Raw genomic sequence first — 22,116 nt, forward strand, 5'->3', positions numbered from 1 at the left:
CTCCATGAAAACATTAAACTGAAGTAATAATTATTGATTATATACAAAGGATAAACATGGAAAAAAATATTTATTACTCATTGAAACCATAAATGTGACAAGTGTTTTGGAACAAACTATTTTCTCAAATGTAACAAGTATTATGGAACAGATAATAAATATTTTCTTTGTTTTAAAATTCCATATATTCAATTGAAATACTCTTTCCATTTTCAGATACTTGTCACATTTGCGAAAATACTATATTCTCAAAAGACTTATTACATTTGAGATTTCATAAATAATAATTTTTTATTATTTTTACCTTTTGTATACAATCAATATTGATTGTTTTACTTCTTCAATAATTTATTATAATTTAGACAAATTTAGAGTAATATAGTCGATTTACTCAATAATTTATTGTAATTAAATAATTTTCTTAAAGAATGTGAAAACTCAAATGTGACAAGTATTTGAAATCATAGTTAAGTTTTTATAATTAAATGAGATATAGGAAGATTTAATTGTAATGATATAAATTTTAATTAATTGAAATTTTATTTTAATTCTATTAATTGACCATATTGTTATAACTCCATTGTTTGGTTAATATTTACTCACTGTAACTCTATAACTCAATAAATTAGTTACTCGCAACGTTTTATTAAATTTGACGGTTTTTAATTTTTATAAGGATAAAGAAAATAATTGAATCACCCCAATTTTAGAAATAGACTATATTAATCTTTGATTAATATACATCTAGTTCAGACAAAATTTAGTGTAAGATAAGGTAAAGTTAAAATAAAATAAATAATCTTATTTTCTTTTTTTTTTTAAATGTCATCTAAATGAAATAAGAAAAAAAGTCAATTATCGAATTTAACAGAAGAAAGGAGCAATGTTTATTAATTATAACTCTATCAAATTCCATTCGTACGTAACTCCAGTATTTAATAAAAAATTTAATATTTATTAAATGAAAAAATTATAATGAAAATCTATTATTACTCTGTTAAATTTTACAAGTCGATGATTTAACAAAAAAATTTAATACGTATTAAATGCAAAAAAAAAAAATATTAATCATAATGAAGCAAAGATAGCATGCCACATCAGTATTTCATGTTTTATTTAATTGTTTTTTAGGAAAACCATTTCATATATTGCAATAGTTAAATCAATATCCATGATTTATAAACATCTATGATTTATAAATTATATAGCATTTATATAAATAGATATAGATGGTATTTAAAATGATATATAATGTGTTTTCTAGAACGAAAAATTGATCGCGTCAATTATACAGATGTATTTGAAGTTCTTTATGCTAAAGATTAACAGTAAACATATTAAGGAAAATATTTGTTTAGATCGGATTTATGATTCATCTGTCGTCCATGGATCAAAACAATAAAAATAGGAAATTTTATTAAAATAAGGGTACTTTTGACAAAAAAAAATATATATATATATGAACATTGAGTCACTCTAGATAAACTTGCATTGTGGCGTTGACTCTAGTTATTCAGTTTCAGAGATGACTGCCAACTGCTGGTGAAGAAGACTCCCTGAAGGCATGGCTGCTTCCATTCTGTTAAGGCCTGTAGAGTTGAAAGGATTAGGAGGCATTGCTAAATCATCTCCTTCTCCTTCCAACATTTGAACCACACTTGTCATACAAGGACGGTCTACTGGAAACCACTGAATGCACCACAATCCAACAATTGTCAGTTTCTTTACTATTTTTGTGTCGCCTTCTTCCTCAATTCGGATTCTTATCTCCTCTCCTCTATCCAAATGATCATATATCCATTCTGGAAAGGAGACTTGGCTAGTGTTCTCAAAATTAACTTCCACTTTCTTCTTTCCTCCAACCATCTCTAGCAATAGCATTCCAAAACTATAAATATCAGATTTATACGACACGTTCCCAAAGTTCCTGGAGAACACTTCTGGCGCTATATAGCCCATTTTCCCTCTAGCTGTAGTCATGGATACAATACTTTGATCCCTGGAGCATAATTTTGCCAAACCAAAATCAGAGATTTTTGGGGTGAAGTTGTGATCAAGCAAAATGTTATGAGGTTTGATATTAAAATGTAGGATTCGTTGATCGCACCCTTGGTGAAGATACTCAATTCCTTTAGCAATGCCAAGAGCAATATCTTGTAATTTCTCCCAGCCAAGGGAATGATGATTATTATTATCACCGTCATTAGAATATATGAATTTCTCTAATGATTCATTTGGTAAGAATTCATAAACCAAGGCTCTTTGGTATCCTTCTGCACAAAAGCCAACCAAGCGAATCACGTTCACATGGTGTATTCTTCCCATTGTTCCAACTTCGTTAATGAATTCTTCTCCATTTCCAGTTGAACTGTTCAGGATCTTCACAGCCACAAAGATCTCATTAGAAAGCTTTCCTCTAAACACTGTTCCATAAGCTCCTTGGCCTAATTTATCCTTAAATTGAGTTGTAATCCTTTTCAAATCATTATACGAATATCTTGTGGGTGTTAGAGCTTTGTAGTTTGCCAAGAATGTCTCTATCCTCGCTTGATTTTCCTTTTCTTTCTTATTAGACCTGTGGAGATGACGAAGCCCAGCGAAAAATACTCCAATAACTAGCAAAACTAAACCTATTCCTGCACATGCATATAAAATATTACCAGTCAAGATCAAGAACATCCATCTTCTTTCTACATAATAAAGTCAACTGTTAGGACACCATACACACCTGGGATTATTAATTTTTTGGAGGCACCTGTAAAAGAAAATATTTCATTAGCACTAAACATTTATACAAATGGAAACTTCTAGCCTTAACTGTGCTTTACCATGCACCATCAAATATGTGGTGGGGTCCAAGCAAGTATAAAATAGAAGCTATATATTTATGTATAAATAGAGAGTACCTTTCATTCTCTGGCCATCTTGGGTCATCTTGAAGCATTTAGTTTCACCTTCATGACCATCATCCCTTGACTGATATCTGTATTTTCCGCCATGAGCTTCACATGATGCAGTGGCTGGTTCAGACCATTTCAATTGAATATTATTTGGGCCAGTTAATGTGTAGGGAGATTCATATTGGGCCATGTACTCGAATGGAATTAAGAAATTGTCATGCATCTTGGTACAAGATACGAGGGGAATGTCGCTAGTACGACGATTATTTATGCATAGACTTCATAGCCAGGAACACTTAAGCAACTTATATTTCCATCTATATTATTTCTCTGTATTGATGTTGAACAATTGAATAACGTATAATCATCCAAGGAATCTGATCTGAAACTGAAAGGAGAGGCAGAAAAATCGATGTTTAAAGCTTGTCGTAGAAAGCAATCATCTGGATGAGAAACATTAATAACTTGAGATTGATAGTCAACTGTTTTGACAAATAGCTTCACTGAATTTGGCAGCTCCAGTAATGTCTGATTCTTCTCTGTGCAAGACAGATCAAACCCAGCATAGCCACAGTGCTCGAGTTGCTTATCTCTGAGCCGGAAGGGGAATCTGATGACAGGACCAGCCCCACAACTTGATTCTGAACAGTTAGGATCTGGAAGGCTTTGTCCATGGTATACAAGGACGAGCACAAATAAGATAAAGTTAGCTATGCTCATTTCTAATAATTCATTTCTCTGGACAGTTTAGTCTTATTGGCTTATGGTAGCTCTCCTCAGAATCTATTACTTGTAGTTACCACAGTTGCTTATGAACAGGACAAGGCAAGCTTGAGAAAACAATGGACAATCACAATCATGGAGAACCCAAAAGTAGAAAGAATGAAAAGGAAGCAGTAGAGTTTTTAATTCTCAGCCTCTGCTCTGAACTGTTATTTTCTTCATCTTGTTCTGGAACTGTTTTACACAAAAGTATATATGATCTATCTTTCGTAACTAACTGTAGGTTTTGGCTAAGTGTACTTGGCTGTGATGGTTATTTGTTAATGGTGCTGTGATGTTTTTAATGTGTGAAGGCTGTGACTGAAGTAACGCTTATACCCCCTCCTCAAGCTGGCGTTGGGGAGAAGTCAACCAACCCAAGCTTGGAAGAAAAAGACTGGAATATGGTTGTGGAGAGAGGTTTAGTGAAAACATCCGCTAGTTGCATTGTTGAAGGTAGGTAAGGAGTGCTAATGAAGCCGGAAAGAACATGGGATCTGACAACATGACAATCAATGTCAATGTGTTTAGTCCTTTCATGAAAAACTGGGTTGGCAGCGATATGAATTGCCGCTTTGTTGTCACAGTGAAGAGGTATTGGTTTTGGAATTTCAACGTGAAAGTCAGAAAGAAGAGAATGAAGCCATTTGATCTCACAAACTGTTGTTGCCATGGATCGGTATTCAGATTCTGCAGAAGATCTGCTTACGGTGGGTTGTTTCTTTGATTTCCAGGACACTAAAGCAGTGCCTAGGAAAATACAGTAGCCGGTGGTAGATTTTCTGGTATCAGTACATGACGCCCAGTCTGCATCAGAAAAGGCCCTTAACTTCATGTCATTTTGGGATGGCAGGAATAGACCTCTATAACTGGTGCCCTTCAAATACTTGATTACTTGTAAGGCAGCCTTAAGGTGCTGTGGAGCAGGTGTTTGCATGAACTGACTTAGCTGCTGGACAGCGAAGCTAATATCAGGTCTGGTTAGTGATAAATAGAGAAGTCTACCAACAAGTCTTCGGAAAACATCTGGAGTTTGAAGAGGGGATCCCATGTCGGAACTGAGCTTCAGTCCTTGAATGAAAGGACTAGGGCTTGGTTTTGCATTCTGCAATCCAGAATCTGTGATAATATCTGTGATGAACTTGTGTTGAGTGAGAAGAATGCCTTCATGTGATCTGGCAATTTCAATGCCAAGAAAATATTTCGCGTATCCCAAGTCTTTTATAGTAAATTTATGGTGAAGATAGTCTTTGAGGTCCTGAATGAGCTTTTCGGATGGCCCTGTTATAATGCAATCATCAACATAGACCAGAATAGCAAGAAAAAATTCTCCTTTGCCCTTTGTGAACAGGCAGTTATCAAACATGGACTGTTGGAAACCTTGAGAAAGTAAGCTGACAGAAAGTTCCTTATTCCATTGTCTCCCTGCTTGCTTCAATCCATAGAGAGACCTCTGTAATTTGCATACTTGACCTTTGTGAGCTTTGTCATAACCTGGAGGTACTTGCATATAAATAGTTTCATCAATGGATCCATGCAAGTAGGCATTGTTGATATCCAGTTGGTGAACAGGCAAGGTTTTAGTTGCTGCCACAGTTAAGAATACTCTTACAGTTACTAACTTGGCCACAGGAGAGAAGGTCTGGTTGTAATCGAGACCCAGCAGTTGGTTGTAACCCTTCGCCACAAGTCGGGCCTTGTATCTGTCAATGCTTCCATCTGATTTATACTTTATCCTGTATATCCACTTACATCCCACAGGTTTTACATGAGGTGGTAAATCAGTTAGTGTCCATGTATTATTGTTTTCAAGAGCAGTTAACTCTATATGCATGGCATCTACCCAATTTTTATCATTTTTAGCTTGATTATAGCTACTAGGTTCCTTGATTTTAGAAACATGTGCAACAAAAGTTTGATGTGAGGGTGTGAAATAAATGGAAGCTGGTGTTTGATGGGAGGAGAGGTGAGAAACCACAAAGTCTTGTAGCCAGGTTGGTGTATGTTTGGTCCTTATGCTTCTTCTTAAAACAGGAGCTTGAGTTTGATTTGTTGATAATGAGTCGGGAATGTTGGGGTGCGTATTGGCTGGGTGGATTTGTTGATTTGGCTGTGATGGTTCTTGTGGGGACAGAATAGATGTTCTAGAATCTGAAGATGGAGGATCTGGAACATGTTCTGTGATTTGTGAAGTGTGTTGGAGTGGGTTGTGTGGAGAAACATCAAGTGTTGTTGTAGGAAATGAAATTGGAGATAGATATGCATCAGAAATACAAGCTGGCAGTGTGAAATTCGTTATGGTTTCAGGTGTTTTGTGATGAAAAGGGAAGGAGGTTTCAATAAAAATCACATCTCTGGAATGGAATAAGGTTTGGGTACTGAGATTGTACAATTTATACCCTTTATGTTGTTGAGAATAACCAAGGAAGACACAAGGATGTGCTCGGGGCTCAAACTTCAGTTTGTGTGGCAGGGTATTGGTTGAGTAACATAAACAGCCAATTACTCTAAAGTGAGAATAATCGGGCGGTTTATGATATAATTTTTCATAGGGTGTTTTCCATTCAAGATTTTCAGAAGGGACTCTATTGGATATGTAGGTGGCAGATAACAAGGTTTCAGACCAGAAATGGGTTGGGAATTTGGCTTGGTGAAATATAGCTCTAGCAATATTCAGTAAGGTTCTGTGTTTCCTTTCCACTACTCCATTCTGCTGAGGGGTATACACACAAGTTCTTTGGTGAATAATGCCTTTGTCAAGAAAAAACTTCTGACATTCAGAATTCGTGAATTCTGAGCCATTATCAGATCTGAAGATCTTGATATGTTGTTGAAATTGGGTAAGAATTAGTTGGTAAAAGGATTTTAAGGCATATGGTACTTGAATCTTTGTTGTTAGCATGTAGGTCCAGCAATATCTGCTGTAATCATCCACCAAGGTCAACATATACACTGCATTTGTAACAGATTTAACTCTATATGGTCCCCATAAATCTATATGCACAATCTCAAAAGGCTTTAAGGTGGAAATTTGGCTAGTGGAAAAAGGTAATCTGGTTTGTTTAGCAATAGGACAAACAGGACATGCCATATCCACAAAATCACAGTCATGTACATCACTCACATTTTTCAATCTCTTATTAGAGATATGGCCTAATCTAGCGTGCCACAACATTGCTAGATGTTTATTGTGGCTATTACATTGAGCTATCATGTTTTGGTTCTTATTTGGAATGAAAGAGTCTTTTGTCATGTAGTATAGTTCTTCATACACTTTTCCCACTGCCAGTAATTCCTCAGTCTGTAAATCCTGGAATAAGCAATAGTCAGGAAATGAGTGCACAGACAGATGACATGTTTTGGTGAGTATGTTGACTGAGATGAGGTTACAGCTGAAAGAGGGAACATACAATACATTGTACAGAGTAATTCTATTATTCAGTTTGATGTTTCCAATGTGAGTAACTTGTCTGGTAGAGTTGTCAGGTAGTCTAATGGTTTTGGGAGGGTTCAGTTTATGTACAATATCCAGTTACTTTTGCAGTTAAAATCAATGCTATGAATGACAGAATTGAGTAAGGTACCTGCAAAGTGAACACTCCTGATGTCGGCATTAATTGGTTCCATCTGATAATCAGTTTGCTGCTGCAGAGGTGTGGGCTGCTGCTGCAAAGGCGTATCATCCATATGAACTGCATTCACCGTTTTTATTCCAGTCATGTTGGCTCCTTTTTTCTTTTGTAATTCAATAAACCAGTCCGGATATCCATGGATTTTGAAGCAGTTGTCTATGGTGTGACCATTTATTTTGCATTTGGAACAATACTTGTCTCTCTTATCTTCCTTTTGGTTGTAGTATGGTCTCCTGTTACCAGTTGCGCCTAAGCTGTTGTAATTTCCGTTATAGTTCCTTCTAGCCAACAGTACTGTTGAATTTTCACTGGATTCCACATTCAATGTGTTTACCTCTCTTTGTTTCTCAACACTCAAAATCATGGAGTAAGCTTTATTAATTGAAGGAAACGTATCCATTAAAAGGATCTGATTCTTTACATTGTCATATTCATCACCTAGTCCCATTAGAAACTGCATTAGCCTTCTATTGTTGTCATACTCTGTAATTGCATTTGTTTGGCCACAACATGTAGGCAGAGGTGCCAAACACAGTAATTCATCCCATTTCCTTTTGAGATTTGTATAAAAACTTGTTACGGACTCGTTTCCTTGCTTGTAACTTGCAATTTCTCTCTCAATCTTATATATCATCGGGCCATTACACTCTCCATATCTCTGTTTTAGCTCATCCCAAAGTATTTTTGCAGTTTTGCAAAATACAAATGCATCTGATATTTCTTTGGACACAGCGTTAATTATCCACGAGGCTACCATGCTGTCTGCTTGTAACCATCTCTCGAACTCCTCTGACTGTGGATCAGGTTGAGCTATGGTTCCATTAATGAACCCTAGCTTGTTCTTTGCCCTGAGAGCTACCATTACTGATCTGTTCCACGAAAGATAGTTCTCTGGTCCTTTTAATGGAGAGTTCACCAACCGGAATCCGGGAGATTCTGAGTTGTTTACGTGTAAAGGATCACAATCATGATTCTTGCTAGTAACTGCAGCGATAAGCCTTGCCACATCTTCTGGAGTCATCATATTGATGTTCAACCAGATCTAAAAAAAAATTGCTCTTGAATTGTAGAAATCCAAGGACAAGTCAATTTACCTGCTCTGATACCATGAACAGGACAAGGCAAGCTTGAGAAAACAATGGACAATCACAATCATGGAGAACCCAAAAGTAGAAAGAATGAAAAGGAAGCAGCAGAGTTTTTAATTCTCAACCTCTGCTCTGAACTGTTATTTTCTTCATCTTGTTCTGGAACTGTTTTATACAAAAGTATATATGATCTATCTTTCGTAACTAACTGTAGGTTTTGGCTAAGTGTACTTGGCTGTGATGGTTATTTGTTAATGGTGCTGTGATGTTTTTAATGTGTGAAGGCTGTGACTGAAGTAACGCTTATAGCTTACATTTCCTTCTCAATGGAAAGCTCAAGGAATAAACATAGAGCTTGCAACTTGCAATGGTCAAAGTCAACTTTTTTGGACTGAATTTGTTTCCTTCAATTCTTTAATTCTGAGCCCAGTAATCACGCCTTGCCATGTTACTTTCTGTTCCAAATACAGAAGGTTCATTGCTAGTACTTAAACTTTTTCTACACGATAAAGTCTACCCGAATTATTTTTTTGAATAATTGAGACTTATTAGATTATATGCCAGAGCCAAATAATTTGACCATTGACTAAAAAACAAGGTGCTGAAACCATAATAGAAGAACTGAACAAAATTTTTCTTTAGCTCAAGTATCATCTCTCTCTCTCTCTTCCTCAGAATGCTAAATAGTACCACATATGGCATGCTCCTTTTTCTATTGCAATTACTACACCAGACTTGCTATGCTGCGAACAACGATTCCTGCGTTCCGTCCTCCTGTGGCCATCTCCGCGACAATAGTTATCCTTTTCGATTGAAAACTGATCCTTCCATTTGTGGCCTTGAAGAGTTTGAACTTACTTGTGAAGATAACATCCCAGTAGTACAGTTTTCTGAACTGAAATTTTATGTCAAAGAAATCAATTACAATAACTTCACCATCCGACTTTCACACACCAACGTGCTTAGCAATGACTACTGTTCTCTCCCTAATCAGTCTTCAACCAGCAGTTGTTCTTTTCTGTTTCCTGGGGTTTACGACTCATATTCTTGGCTGGTACCAAATTCCATGGTTTTATATCAGAGCATAGTTTTCCTAACTTGTCCGAAACCAGTAATTTCTCCACTTTATGTGAATACTTCTCCTTGCTACATTACGTATAATGCTACTTTTTCTTCTTCAGTTTCCAATTTGAAATTGAAAGGCCATTCCTATGTCAAGATTGGGCCTGATTATGTGAAGGATTTGGAGCCCTTGTGCACTATCAATCGAATTTACGTCACATCTTTGTTTGGAGAAGATGTAAAATACGTTTCCTATGCAGATATTCGCCAGAGTTTAGTGTATGGGTTTGAGCTTTCATTTTTTTATTCAGCTTGCTGTCCGTATTACCCAGAAAACAGATGCAAACTTGATGCTGCCACCATGGCAGAGTACTACTGCAGTACTGGAATCTCCATCAGTATGTTGTTTCTAATTATTTTTAACTGCCTCTTTTTAAATAAAATTTTTTGTTTAATATGAAAGTGTGTCTATTTCTATCATTTTTATAATTCTTTTGTGCTGCTTTTTCTAATATTTCTTGGATTCAATATTTTGCTGCATGTGTGACTCTTCAATTTTCTCTGTTTTTGTCACAGTTCAATATGGTTATCTCCGTTCTCTCCTTCTCAAACTAGAAAAAACTGCCCTCGGTCGTATACTCATTCGACTCAAGTGTAAGAACCCCTAGATTTTACTTTGTGAAAAAATATATTTTTCATATTTGGTTGAGCTTGGTCAATAAACTGAGCTCAAGCATTTGAGTTCAAACAAAGGTATCAAAATCCAGTCATATAAAATAGTAATCAAAACCAATTTACTTTATGTTGGAAGTTCTTTTTGCGGCTTTGGATGATCTAGTTCCTAGCCTATGACACACCAAATTGATTGAAAGTTGTCTCTAAATGATGATGCATTCTATGGTAATTTTATTTAATTAAATAAGAAGTAATGAAGGAGAGAAATGTAAGCTAACATTGAACTTGTTTTTGCCAATGCAGGGAATCCACCACTCTATTATGACTTGGGTGAGTGTGAACTTTTTCGATCTGAGAATAGATTTAATTGAGTCTATTTTAGATGCCGAAATTGAGTACTCTAGGAGAATGTCCTCCCTTGTTTTTTTTTTTTTTTTCATAAATGAAAATTCTTTTGCAAATGGAAGGAATTTCATATCGATATTCCAAACTCTGTTTTTTGAGTAGACTTATAAGGATAAAAAAGAGTAACAAAAAGAAAACCAGAGATGAAGACAAACAGAATAAAGACCCAAACTTACTTTGAAACCAGCTATGAGATTAGGGCTGAGATCTTGCTTCAATATAGATTTTAATTAGGAGCATGTCTCAAGTAAGCTGAAAGGATTTGAAATTCTACCAACTCCCCAAACTTAAATGGTAACTTAATGATATCATTAATTAAGTTATTTTCTTGATCTTACAGATTTGCAGGGTTATATACTTGCTCTTCTTCGTTATCCTTTTTTTCTCTTTGGTAAGAGTTGTTGGATTTAATTTTCTATTGTGGGCTTAATATGTAAAATTAAATATGTACAGCAGTCCAATTGTAAAGTCAATTTCAAATGTGGTCTTGATTGTGAATAATTGACTATTGAGGTATCAACTAATTATAGATATTAAGTGTAGAGACCATTATATAATTCCTATTTCGTTAAAGGACCGAAATAGGAATTGTACTAACCCTACAGGTATATAAAGGTCGTGGTCCCCAGAGGAGTTGAATACGATTCAGTTTTACGTTCCTTTTGTACTGCTTCCGCAAAATCGATTCTTCAATTCTCTGGAAGGCTGCAAACCTAATTCTATACATCAAGATCGACGAACAACGATGTCAGGTACGCAACCTTTTCTTATTCAATCTATTTTGTTGAATCTAGTGGTTTGCACGATCTAGGTTATTATTGAATTATTTGAGATTAATTCTTTACAAGTGGTATCAGAGCCTTGTGCATAATTGCTAGATTTTAGATTGATTTTCGTATTTTTTTTTTATTTATTTGTTTACCCTACTGTTTATAGATTGAGGGTTTTGTTTAATAAAAAAAAAAATGTATATATATATTTTTGTTCTCACTGTTCTTCGGATTCCCAAGAACAGGTTAGAGGTTTTGAACTAACGCCATTAACGATTAATTGTTCGTTTGGTATTTTTTTTTTTTTCTTTGCTGGCTGGATCTTGTTAAAAAAAAAAAAAAAAAAAAAAAAAAAAAACCTCCATTGTTGGCGGCGGAAAGGGGCTGGAACCTGTTATTTTCCGTCCCTTATCGTTTTGTTTTTTAGGTTAGGGATGGAAAATAACAGTTAGGTCCCTGGAAAATTTCATATTAGATCCCTAATTTTATTTTTTTTCGTATTAGGCCCTTAATTTTCTGTAACTTCAGATTAGGACCCTAATTTTCTGTAACTTCAGATTAGCCCCTAAATTTTCTGTAACTTCAGATTAGGGCCGTAGTTTTCTGTAATTTCAGATTAGGCCCTAAATTTTCTGTAATTTCAGATTAGGCCCTAAATTTTCTGTAACTCCAGATTAGGCTTTAATTTTCTGTTTTCTTTCGATTAGACCCTGAACTTTATTTATTCATATATATTTAGTCCTATTTTATAATTTAGTCTCAAATTTAGTGACTTAAAGACTAGATTATAATTTTTTTTGGGCTAAATAATTTTAGATTATTAAATATTTAGACAATCAATTCATTTAATTGCAATTGTTTTGTTTTAATTACAATTAAATGAATTAATTTATCGACTTGAGATTAAATTTTGGAGTGATTAAGTCCCTATTGTGTTTGATATTTGTTAAAATAAATTGATTTGATCAATAAGTCACCAAAGTGACCTCTATTGCTTGAATTGATTTATTTTAGAATATTAGACAGGTGTATTAGAATTCGTTGCGGATAGTTAATCGGCCCAAAGGAAGGTTGCTATCTGGCTGAGTTTTGAATACATGTTGGCAATAAGTATGTGATAATTGTTTGATTATTTTCATGACAATGATATATCGGCCCAAAGGAAGATTTATTATTTGTCAGGACTATGTTATCAATATTTGATTGCTGCGTTGAGATACTAATTACAAGTTAATGTTTTACATCCAAAGATGAGAATATTAATGTTGTGTCTGTATCTTATTTCCATTTTTTGATCTCTACTTATGTGAATTGTTTCATTTGTGGATTGTGAGCTTATACTTATCTATTTGTTTATTTTCTCCGATGTCAGCTAACATGTCATTTAATCCTGATTGTGTCCCTAAACTTGAGGGATCAAATTTTGAGTCTTGGAAATCAGACATTATGATCTTTCTGGGCTGTATGGATTTGGATCTTGCATTCAGGATGGACGAACCTGCTCCTCTTACTGATACGAGCACTGATGTTCAAAGGGTTCAGTATGAGAAGTGGGAGCGTTCTAATCGCTTAGGTCTGATGATCATGCAGAAAGGAGTCCCAGAACATGTTCGAGACTCTGTCTCAGCTGAAAAGAACAATGCTCAAAACTATCTTGCCGAGCTGGAGAGGGCTTATGTCAAGAATGACAAAGCCGAAGTGGGAACACTTTTAGGAAAATTAACCTCCATGAAGTTTGCTGGCAATGGTGGTGTTCGGGAGCATATTCTTAGCATGTCTCAGATTGCAAAGAGACTGAAGGCGCTGGGTATGGCTTTACCAGATGACCTTTTAGTCCATATGGTTATGAATTCTCTTCCTTCTCAGTATGGACAAATTAGGACTTCCTATAATTGTCAGCCGAATAAATGGACTCTTAACGAGCTCATTTCTCATTGTGTTGATGAGGAGGAAAAGATGAATTCTAACAAAAGAGAGAGTGCTCATTTTGTTTCTTCAGCTGGGAAGGGCAAGAACAAGAAAAGAAAGAGGCCTTTTGCAAAGACTGTTGAAAAGGCTATTGAGAAACCTGCTGCTGCTACTGCTGTAGATCCAGTACAAAAGAAGCCTTATGTGCCAAAATGCTTCTTTTGTGGAAAGACGGATCACTTGAGAAAGGACTGTCCTAAATTTGCTATTTGGCTTGCAAAGAGGGGTAAGTACCTTGTTTTAGTCTGTTGTGAAGTTAATTTAACTTCAGCTCCTAAAAACACTTATTGGATGGATTCTGGTGCTACCGCTCATATAAGTGTTTCATTGCAGGGCTGCCTCAACTACAGAAAGCCAACTGACGGTGAAAGATACGTCTATGTAGGAAATGGCGATCTGGTTGAAGTAGAGGCAATTGGACATTTTAGATTATGTTTAAGTACTGGCTATTTTTTGGATCTTATAGATACTTTTGTTATTCCCTCTTTTAGAAGGAATTTGATTTCTGTTTCCTTTTTGGACAAATCTGGTTTTCATTGTTCTTTTGGAGACAGTATATTCACTTTATCTATGAATTCAAAAGTTTTGGGTACTGGTTGCTTGAATGAATGTGATAATCTATATATGTTAGACATTGATACTAGTTATCATGAATCCCTGCATGTTACTACAAGAGGTACCAAAAGAAAGTTGAATATTGATAACTCAGCTGTACTTTGGCATAGACGTTTGGGTCATGTATCCAAATCAAGAATTGAGCGTCTTGTTTCTGATGGTATCTTAGATACACTTGATTACACAGGTTTGGATTCTTGTATTGAGTGTATTAAAGGAAAACAGACTAAACAAAAGAGACTAGGTGTCATTCGGTCATCCAATGTTTTAGAACTGATTCATACAGATATTTGCGGTCCATTCCATATTGCAGCTAGAAATGGCCAAAGATATTTTATATCATTCATTGATGACTATTCTCGTTATGGTTACTTATATCTCATTCATGAAAAATCTGAGTCTTTGGACGTGTTCAAATCTTATAAAGCCGAAGTTGAAAATCAACTAGGAAAGAAGATTAAATCTGTTCGATCTGACCGTGGTGGTGAATATTATGGTAAATATGACGGTTCAGGCGAACAACGTCCAGGACCTTTTGCGCTTTTCCTACAGGAATGTGGAATTGTCCCTCAATATACAATGCCTGGTACTCCCAGCATGAATGGTGTATCTGAGAGACGTAATAGGACTCTTATGGATATGGTAAGGAGTATGATTAGTCATTCTACTTTACCAGAGTCTCTGTGGGGTGAAGCGTTAAAGACAGCAGCTTATCTTCTCAATAGGATTCCATCTAAAGCAGTTGCTAAAACACCTTATGAACTTTGGACTGGACGTAAGCCTAGTCTAAAGCATCTTCATGTTTGGGGATGTCCAGCTGAAGCAAGGCCTTACAAGCCGAATGAAACAAAACTGGACTCCAAAACTATCAGCAGCTACTTTGTTGGATATTCTGAGCGGTCTAAGGGTTACAAGTTTTATAATCCTACTTCTAGAACTTTTTTTGAAACGAGAATTGCAACATTTTTTGAGGATGTTGATTTTGGAGGGAGAAATAAAGAAAGAAACATTGTCTTTGAAGAGGAACCAAGTAAGGATGATTCGGTTCTCATTCCTTTTGTTGTTTCTGATAGCGTACAGACTCCAGTTGCTCCTGTAACTATTCAAGATCCAATTCAAGACAATGCTATTCTTCCTCAAGAACAAATTCAACAACCTCAAGAATTAGAGCCTGTTCAAATGCCTTTGAGGAGATCTACTAGGGAGAGAAGAAGTGCTATTCCAGATGATTATATAGTGTTTCTTCAGGAACATGAGGATACTGTAGACATGATAGATGATGATCCAGTTAGTTTCTATCATGCCATGCAGAGTTCTGACTCTCATAAGTGGATTGAGGCAATGAACGAAGAGTATAAGTCTATGCAAGACAATCAAGTTTGGGATCTTGTTCAATTACCTGAAGGAAAGAAACCCATTGGTTGCAAATGGATATTTAAAACCAAAAGGGATTCTCAAGGTAATGTGGAAAGATATAAAGCACGTCTTGTAGCAAAAGGCTTTACTCAAAAGGAAGGGATTGACTATAAAGAAACCTTCTCTCCAGTTTCTTCGAAGGATTCTTTTAGGACAATCATGGCCTTAGTTGCAAATCTTGATCTTGAGCTTCATCAAATGGATGTTAAGACTGCGTTTCTCAATGGCGACATTGATGAAACAATATATATGGTGCAACCAGAAAATTTTGTAATTGGAGATCCAAAACATCTGGTATGCAAATTAAAGAAATCCATTTATGGACTCAAGCAAGCTTCTCGTCAATGGTACTTTAAGTTCAACCAAGTAATTGTCTCGTTTGGCTTTGAGGCAAATGTTGTTGAAAATTGTGTGTACCATAAGTTCAGTGGGAGTAGGTTTATCTTTTTGGTCTTATATGTGGATGACATACTTCTTGCTACTAATTGTAAAGTCTTGTTGCATGAAACCAAAGTTTTTCTTTCAAAGCATTTTGAGATGAAAGATTTAGGTGAAGCTTCTTTTGTTTTAGGGATTCAGATACATCGAGACCGTTCTCGAGGTATTCTTGGATTATCACAAAAGAGCTATATTGATAAAGTGCTCAAGAGATTTAGTATGCAGAATTCTAGACCATTGGATACCCCTATTGCAAAAGGTGATAAATTTAGTAATCAACAATGTCCAAAGAGTGAACTTGAAATTCAGGAAATGCAAAAGGTTCCTTATGCGTCAGCTGTAGGAAGTCTTATGTATGTTCAAGTTTGTACTCGTCCAGACATTTCTTTTATAGTTGGCATGTTAGGTAGATATCTCAGCAATCCAGGAATGGATCATTGGAAAGCAGCCAAAAGAGTCATGAGATATCTTCAGAGGACTAAGGGACATATGCTCACATATAGGAGATCAGATCAGCTTGAGATCATTGGGTATACTGATTCTGATTTCGCTGGATGCCAAGATAGTAGAAAATCCACATCTGGCTACGTTTTTCTATTGGCTGGCGGTGCTATTTCTTGGAAGAGTGTGAAACAAACTCTAGTGGCAACCTCCACCATGGAAGCTGAATTTGTAGCATCTTATGAGGCATCCAATCAAGCTATTTGGCTGAGAAACCTTGTCACTGGGCTGCGTGTAGTAGGTGGAATAGAAAGACCACTGAAGTTGTATTGTGACAGCAAGTCAGCCGTTTTATTCTCCAACAACAACAGGAGCTCTTCTCGATCAAAACACATTGAGATTAAGTTCTTGGCTGTGAAGGAGAGGGTACAGAGTGGACAGATATCCTTAGAGCATATTGGAACAAACTCTATGATTGCGGATCCGCTTACAAAGGCAGTGATACCGAAAGTTTTCCATGAGCACACCGCTCATATGGGTATCGTTTTGTTTGAGACTGTCTAGTTTTAGTGGGAGTTTGCTCTTTATGCATACATTATGTTTTTGAATGCTCTATTTTATTTTGGATATGTTTTATTATGAAATTTTGTTGAGTACTCATTTTGGTTGATGGTTACACTCTGTATTATTATTATTGTTTTGCTTGATCTCACTTTTGTTGGTGACCAGTTGGAAACAGACATGATGATCACATTACATGTAGTTTTCATGCTACACTTCTATAATGAATCTATGTCATTTAGGGGTATTGGTAATGTAGTTGATGATGAACTTAGTCATGAGATCTATGGCAAATGTTTCTTCAGCTCTTTATCAATATAACTAATGGACGAGATTGTTTTTGGATACCTTGTATGACTGCGTTTGTTGAGCTCATTTTGGTGTATGTATTTTATTTAACATATGTTCGCCCAAGTGGGAGATTGTTGGATTTAATTTTCTATTGTGGGCTTAATATGTAAAATTAAATATGTACAGCAGTCCAATTGTAAAGTCAATTTCAAATGTGGTCTTGATTGTGAATAATTGACTATTGAGGTATCAACTAATTATAGATATTAAGTGTAGAGACCATTATATAATTCCTATTTCGTTAAAGGACCGAAATAGGAATTGTACTAACCCTACAGGTATATAAAGGTCGTGGTCCCCAGAGGAGTTGAATACGATTCAGTTTTACGTTCCTTTCATACTGCTTCCGCAAAATCGATTCTTCAATTCTCTGGAAGGCTGCAAACCTAATTCTATACATCAAGATCGACGAACAACGATGTCAGGTACGCAACCTTTTTTTATTCAATCTATTTTGTTGAATCTAGTGGTTTGCACGATCTAGGTTATTATTGAATTATTTGAGATTAATTCTTTACAAGAGTTTCTCCACATTATTATATTATTATTGAACATTGTTTCAACCATATCAGTGCAAAATTTTCTAGAGAATGATTTACTTTTTAAGAAATGGACCTCATTTAATATTTTTATGAAATAGCATTTGTATCTGGTACGTACATGTACTCGAGCTTCAATGAACTACAACAAAATCACATATCCTTATTGCTGCTGATAGCCAAACTACAATGGATGATTCTTATTATATTTTTGCTTTTATATTTTTCTTTACAGTGTTGTTCCGTAGTCCGTTCTTTCTAGGTGCAGTTCTTTGTGGAATCATATTTTTTATTAATAAATGGCGAAGGAGGCATTTATCAGAGTATGGTACAATTGAAGAATTTTTGCAAAGCCATAATAATCTCATGCCAATTAGGTACTCTTACTCAGATATTAAGAAGATAACTAAAGGTTTCAAGGACAAGTTGGGTGAAGGAGGTTTTGGCTCTGTGTATAAAGGAAAACTTCGTAGTGGATATTTTGCTGCAATAAAGAGATGCTAGGGAAATCCAAAGCTAATGGTCAGGAATTTATCAATGAAGTTGCAACAATTGGAAGAATTTACCATGTTAATGTGGTCAGACTTATTGGGTTTTGTGCAGAAGGATCTAAGCGAGCTCTTATTTATGAATTCATGCCTAATGGATCTCTTGAAAAGTACATATTTTCTCATGAAGCTAACACCACAATAAGCATTGAGAAAATGTATGAGATTTCTCTTGGAATAGCTCGTGGAATTGAATATTTACATCGAGGTTGTAACATGCAAATTTTGCATTTTGATATAAAACCTCACAACATTCTTCTCGATGAAAATTTCATTCCAAAAGTTTCAGATTTCGGACTTGCAAAGCTATATCCGACCGACAATAGTATTGTGTCTCTCACTGCAGCAAGAGGAACATTAGGTTACATGGCTCCAGAGTTAGTATTCAAAAGTATCGGAAATGTCTCGTACAAAGCTGATGTTTATAGTTTTGGAAAATTGTTGATGGAAATGGCTGTAAGAAGAAAGAATACAAATGTATCTGAAGAGCATATGAGCCGAATATACTATCCTTCATGGGTTTATGAGCAAATTAATGAAGGAAGAGATATTGAATTAGGAGATGTAACAGAGGAAGAAAGGAAAATAACAAAAAAGATGATATTTGTAGCACTATGGTGTGTACAATTGAAGCCTAATGATCGTCCTTCAATGCATAAAGTGGTAGAAATGCTTGAAAGTGAAATTGAAAGCATAGAAATGCCTCCAAAGCCTTCTTTCTCACCACATGAGATGCCAAAAGAAGATTTTGAGATCAAGGCAAGTGGTGGATTAACAAATATACCAAAGAGTTATTTAGATTCAATCTCTTGGATGGTAAATGGACGCTAAACTACATAATATGTATTATCTAAAAATGTTAGCAACACTACAAAACGATTATATATATATATTTGAGGTAAGAATGCCAATATAATTCCTTTTGTATTTTTTTTCCTTTTTCCTTCAATGGTTGTTTTTGTTTTTTTTCTTTTTTTTGAAAGGGATTCAATGGTTGTTAAAGTGGCTAAAGGCTAAAATTTATACAACTTTGAAAATTCATTTGCTGAATTGTTACAAATAATAGATGAGGCGAAAATTCAAAAAAAAAAAAAAAAATACTGAACTTCATGATTTAGTTTTTCATAACTAAGATTCTAAAGCTATTTTGGTGTAAAAATTTCAGCATTTGTATTACTTGTCACTACAAATCAAGGTCATATCCAGCTTTCAAACAATAGCCATGTACAATTACAGAAATAATTACACGAAACTAAAAGATACCCACATTAAGATTCAACAAATACTCAATAGAAGCAAAAATCAGTAAACTAATAAGGAAATTATAAACTCTATCAACAGTGTCCAATATATGTAACCAACGAATACGTATATTACCTGAATGGAATGGTGGAAGTGCAGGAAGGGTTTCCAAGACTCGATCTTGAAGAGAGAAGACGACGTCGAGATCCTCTTGATAGCTTGGCTTTGTAGATTTGTGCTTGTGTTACATGGAGTTAGAAAAATGAATTTTTACAGAACCAGAAAAATGTTTGTGATTTTGTGGATGGAATGTTGAATCTTTTGGAGGGAAATGAAAATGGAAATTACAACAGATCAGAGCATCGTTTTTGAAACGTTTCATTCTTCAATGATATTGGGTTACACACAAGACAAAGTTTCAGTACACATGAAATGGGTTTGAGCTAGTTTTTCAGTGTTTTGACCTGTCTTCATCAATTATATACGTAATAACTTTAGCATTCAAACATTTAATATTTTACAGAGATTAATTAAAATTTTTTTTTTTGATAATTAAGCCCGTTATTTTTTCTCCGAATTCAGCCAATTAAAAATTTAATACCTTTTTATCATCGTTCTAGGTTAAACTACTAATTAAACTGTTGTTTTGATCGAACACTTTTAATTTAAATAGCTAGCAATTTATACAATATTTATTAAAATAATTACCGAAAATTTTAATACACGCGGAAGTTGTGTAAATACTACCCGAATAGCTTCGTCTAGAATACTAGAAATAGAAAGCTTTGCTAATTCATGAGCAACCCCAATAAGATCTCGTCGGATATCATAGCACTGGAAGGATGGAACGCTGTTGGCCATAGCTAGGATGTCCAACACTCGAGTGACATACTCTGTTTCAGGGATGATTTGAGTCGAGACATGCTGGGCAAGAGTTATTGAGTCTGTTTCAAGGATGATAGATTGCAATTGTTGTGGGGTCACTCCGACGTGTGGGACCCACACACATTTGAAAAGAAAAAAATATAAAACACGTTTTTGTTTTGATGGCAGTCAAAGAGAGACTGCTGAACAAAGAAGAAAAAAAAAAGCACGTCATTTTGTTATTCAAAGGACGATGCCAAAGAAAGAAAGAAAAAAAAAAAAGGAAAAGTGGACACGTGATTAACGCGTCCACTGCGTCCCCTTTTCCTATAAAAAGGGGAAGGTTTTCCTTCATTAATGTGTACAAAAACAAAATATATAGAATAGGAATACACTATTGAGTGTGTAAAATTTTAGGAAAGTGTTCCTAAAATTGAGAAAGAGAGAAAATAGTGAGGATTGAAATTTTGGGGTGTTTTTGTTAAACACTTAGAGTACCACTATTTTTTGTAATCTCTTTTGTACCTACTATTTTTAGTAGAAGAATTATTCGGAGTTTTTGTACCGTGGACGTAGCCCATAACAGTTGAAGGGTGAACCACGTAAATCTCGGTGTTCTTATTTTTTTTTATTTGGCATTTACGGTAATTATTTAATTTTTACCGTGATTATTATTTCTGGTGGATTCGATCGTCAATATTTAATTATTGGAGGTATATGTGGTAATAGTAATTTTATTTTACTTTTACCATCGGTATTTTTCCGTGGGCCCCACTCAGGATCAGTTATAATCCTAACAACTGGTATTAGAGTCTTTGGTTGGTAAATTCTGTCAAAGTTACTATTCACGTGAATAGTGAATTTCGTGAATAGTGAAATTTTGTCAGATTCAGAATTCAGCATGGCTAACGACGGGGCAATGATCAAATTGACCGATTCGAACCATTCAATGTGGAAATCCAGAATGGAGGACTCCCTCAATTGCAAAGATCTGTATGATCCAATTGAAGGTGACAGTGTAAAGCCGGAAGAAATGAAAGAAAGGCAGTGGGAGAAATTAAAAAAGCAGACATTGGATACAATACGCCAATGGATAGATGCTAGCCTGTACAACCATGTGAGAAATGAAAAAGATCCCCAAGTTCTCTGGAAGAAATTAGAGAATATGTACGAGGCTACGAATGCTCAAGGAAAAGTCTTCATGATGCGTAAAGTCATGAACTTGAAGCTGTCAGAGGGACGATCAATTACACAACACTTGAACGATTTTGAAGGACTCGTAACTGAGTTAGCAGTTAGCGGTATGTCCTTAGAAGACGATATGCAAGCATGCCTACTGTTGGGATCTCTACCGGATAGCTGGGATACTCTTATGGTATCATTGAGTAACTCAGCTCCAAATGGTGTGGTAACGATGTCTATGGTAAAGAATAGACTACTTAATGTAGAACTACAAAGAAGAGATGTTGCCAGTACCAGTTCACAAGCCCTTGTCGCAGAGAATAGGGCCGGAGCAAGAGTAGAGGTCCAAGACATGTAAGGTCAGGTGGTAGATCCAAGTCTAGAGAGATGAGAAAATATTACCATTGCGGTAAGGAGGGTCATCTCAAAAGAAATTGTCATTTACTCAAACAGGATAATGCAGACCGAAGACAGGAGAATGACAGAAATACATCTGCTACAGTCTCAGGAGAAGATGGTGAGGTGACTTTAGTCACTCATGATGCAGATTGCTGTCATGTTGGAGATGCAGATACCGAGTGGATAGTAGACTCCGGTGCTTCATACCACTGTGTTCCAAAAAGGGAATATTTTTCCAATTATAAAGCAGGAGACTTT

At 35.5% G+C, this 22,116-nt stretch overlaps 3 protein-coding genes and 1 pseudogene across 3 annotated transcripts; 3 read left to right on the forward strand and 1 right to left on the reverse strand.

The window, feature by feature from the left end:
• Window positions 1-1,509: 1,509 nt before the first annotated feature.
• Window positions 1,510-3,629, reverse strand: LOC105641813 (rust resistance kinase Lr10-like; annotated as a pseudogene).
• A 5,318-nt stretch (window positions 3,630-8,947) lies between these two features.
• LOC149499245 (LEAF RUST 10 DISEASE-RESISTANCE LOCUS RECEPTOR-LIKE PROTEIN KINASE-like 2.5) lies at window positions 8,948-11,274 on the forward strand. Its single transcript, XM_089716605.1, has 4 exons — window positions 8,948-9,842; window positions 10,021-10,098; window positions 10,423-10,449; window positions 10,865-11,274. The coding sequence occupies exons 1-4, from the start codon at window positions 9,059-9,061 to the stop codon at window positions 10,933-10,935; spliced, it is 960 nt and encodes a 319-aa protein (XP_089572731.1). The 5' UTR covers window positions 8,948-9,058; the 3' UTR covers window positions 10,936-11,274.
• Window positions 11,275-12,180: 906 nt separating this feature from the next.
• LOC149499246 (uncharacterized) lies at window positions 12,181-13,787 on the forward strand. The gene is made up of 2 exons (XM_089716632.1): window positions 12,181-13,488; window positions 13,596-13,787. Exons 1-2 carry the CDS (start codon window positions 12,660-12,662, stop codon window positions 13,622-13,624), a joined length of 858 nt encoding a protein of 285 aa, XP_089572758.1. The 5' UTR covers window positions 12,181-12,659; the 3' UTR covers window positions 13,625-13,787.
• A 2,954-nt stretch (window positions 13,788-16,741) lies between these two features.
• Window positions 16,742-19,107, forward strand: LOC110010351 (rust resistance kinase Lr10). Its single transcript, XM_089716567.1, has 2 exons — window positions 16,742-17,509; window positions 17,859-19,107. Exon 2 carries the CDS (start codon window positions 18,121-18,123, stop codon window positions 19,000-19,002), a length of 882 nt encoding a protein of 293 aa, XP_089572693.1. The 5' UTR covers window positions 16,742-17,509; window positions 17,859-18,120; the 3' UTR covers window positions 19,003-19,107.
• The last annotated feature ends 3,009 nt before the right edge of the window (window positions 19,108-22,116 follow it).

Source organism: Jatropha curcas, chromosome 1 (assembly GCF_041381405.1).
Source record: "Jatropha curcas cultivar XTBG-Jc1 chromosome 1, XTBG_Jcur_1.0, whole genome shotgun sequence".
NCBI classification, from domain to species: Eukaryota; Viridiplantae; Streptophyta; class Magnoliopsida; order Malpighiales; family Euphorbiaceae; genus Jatropha; species Jatropha curcas.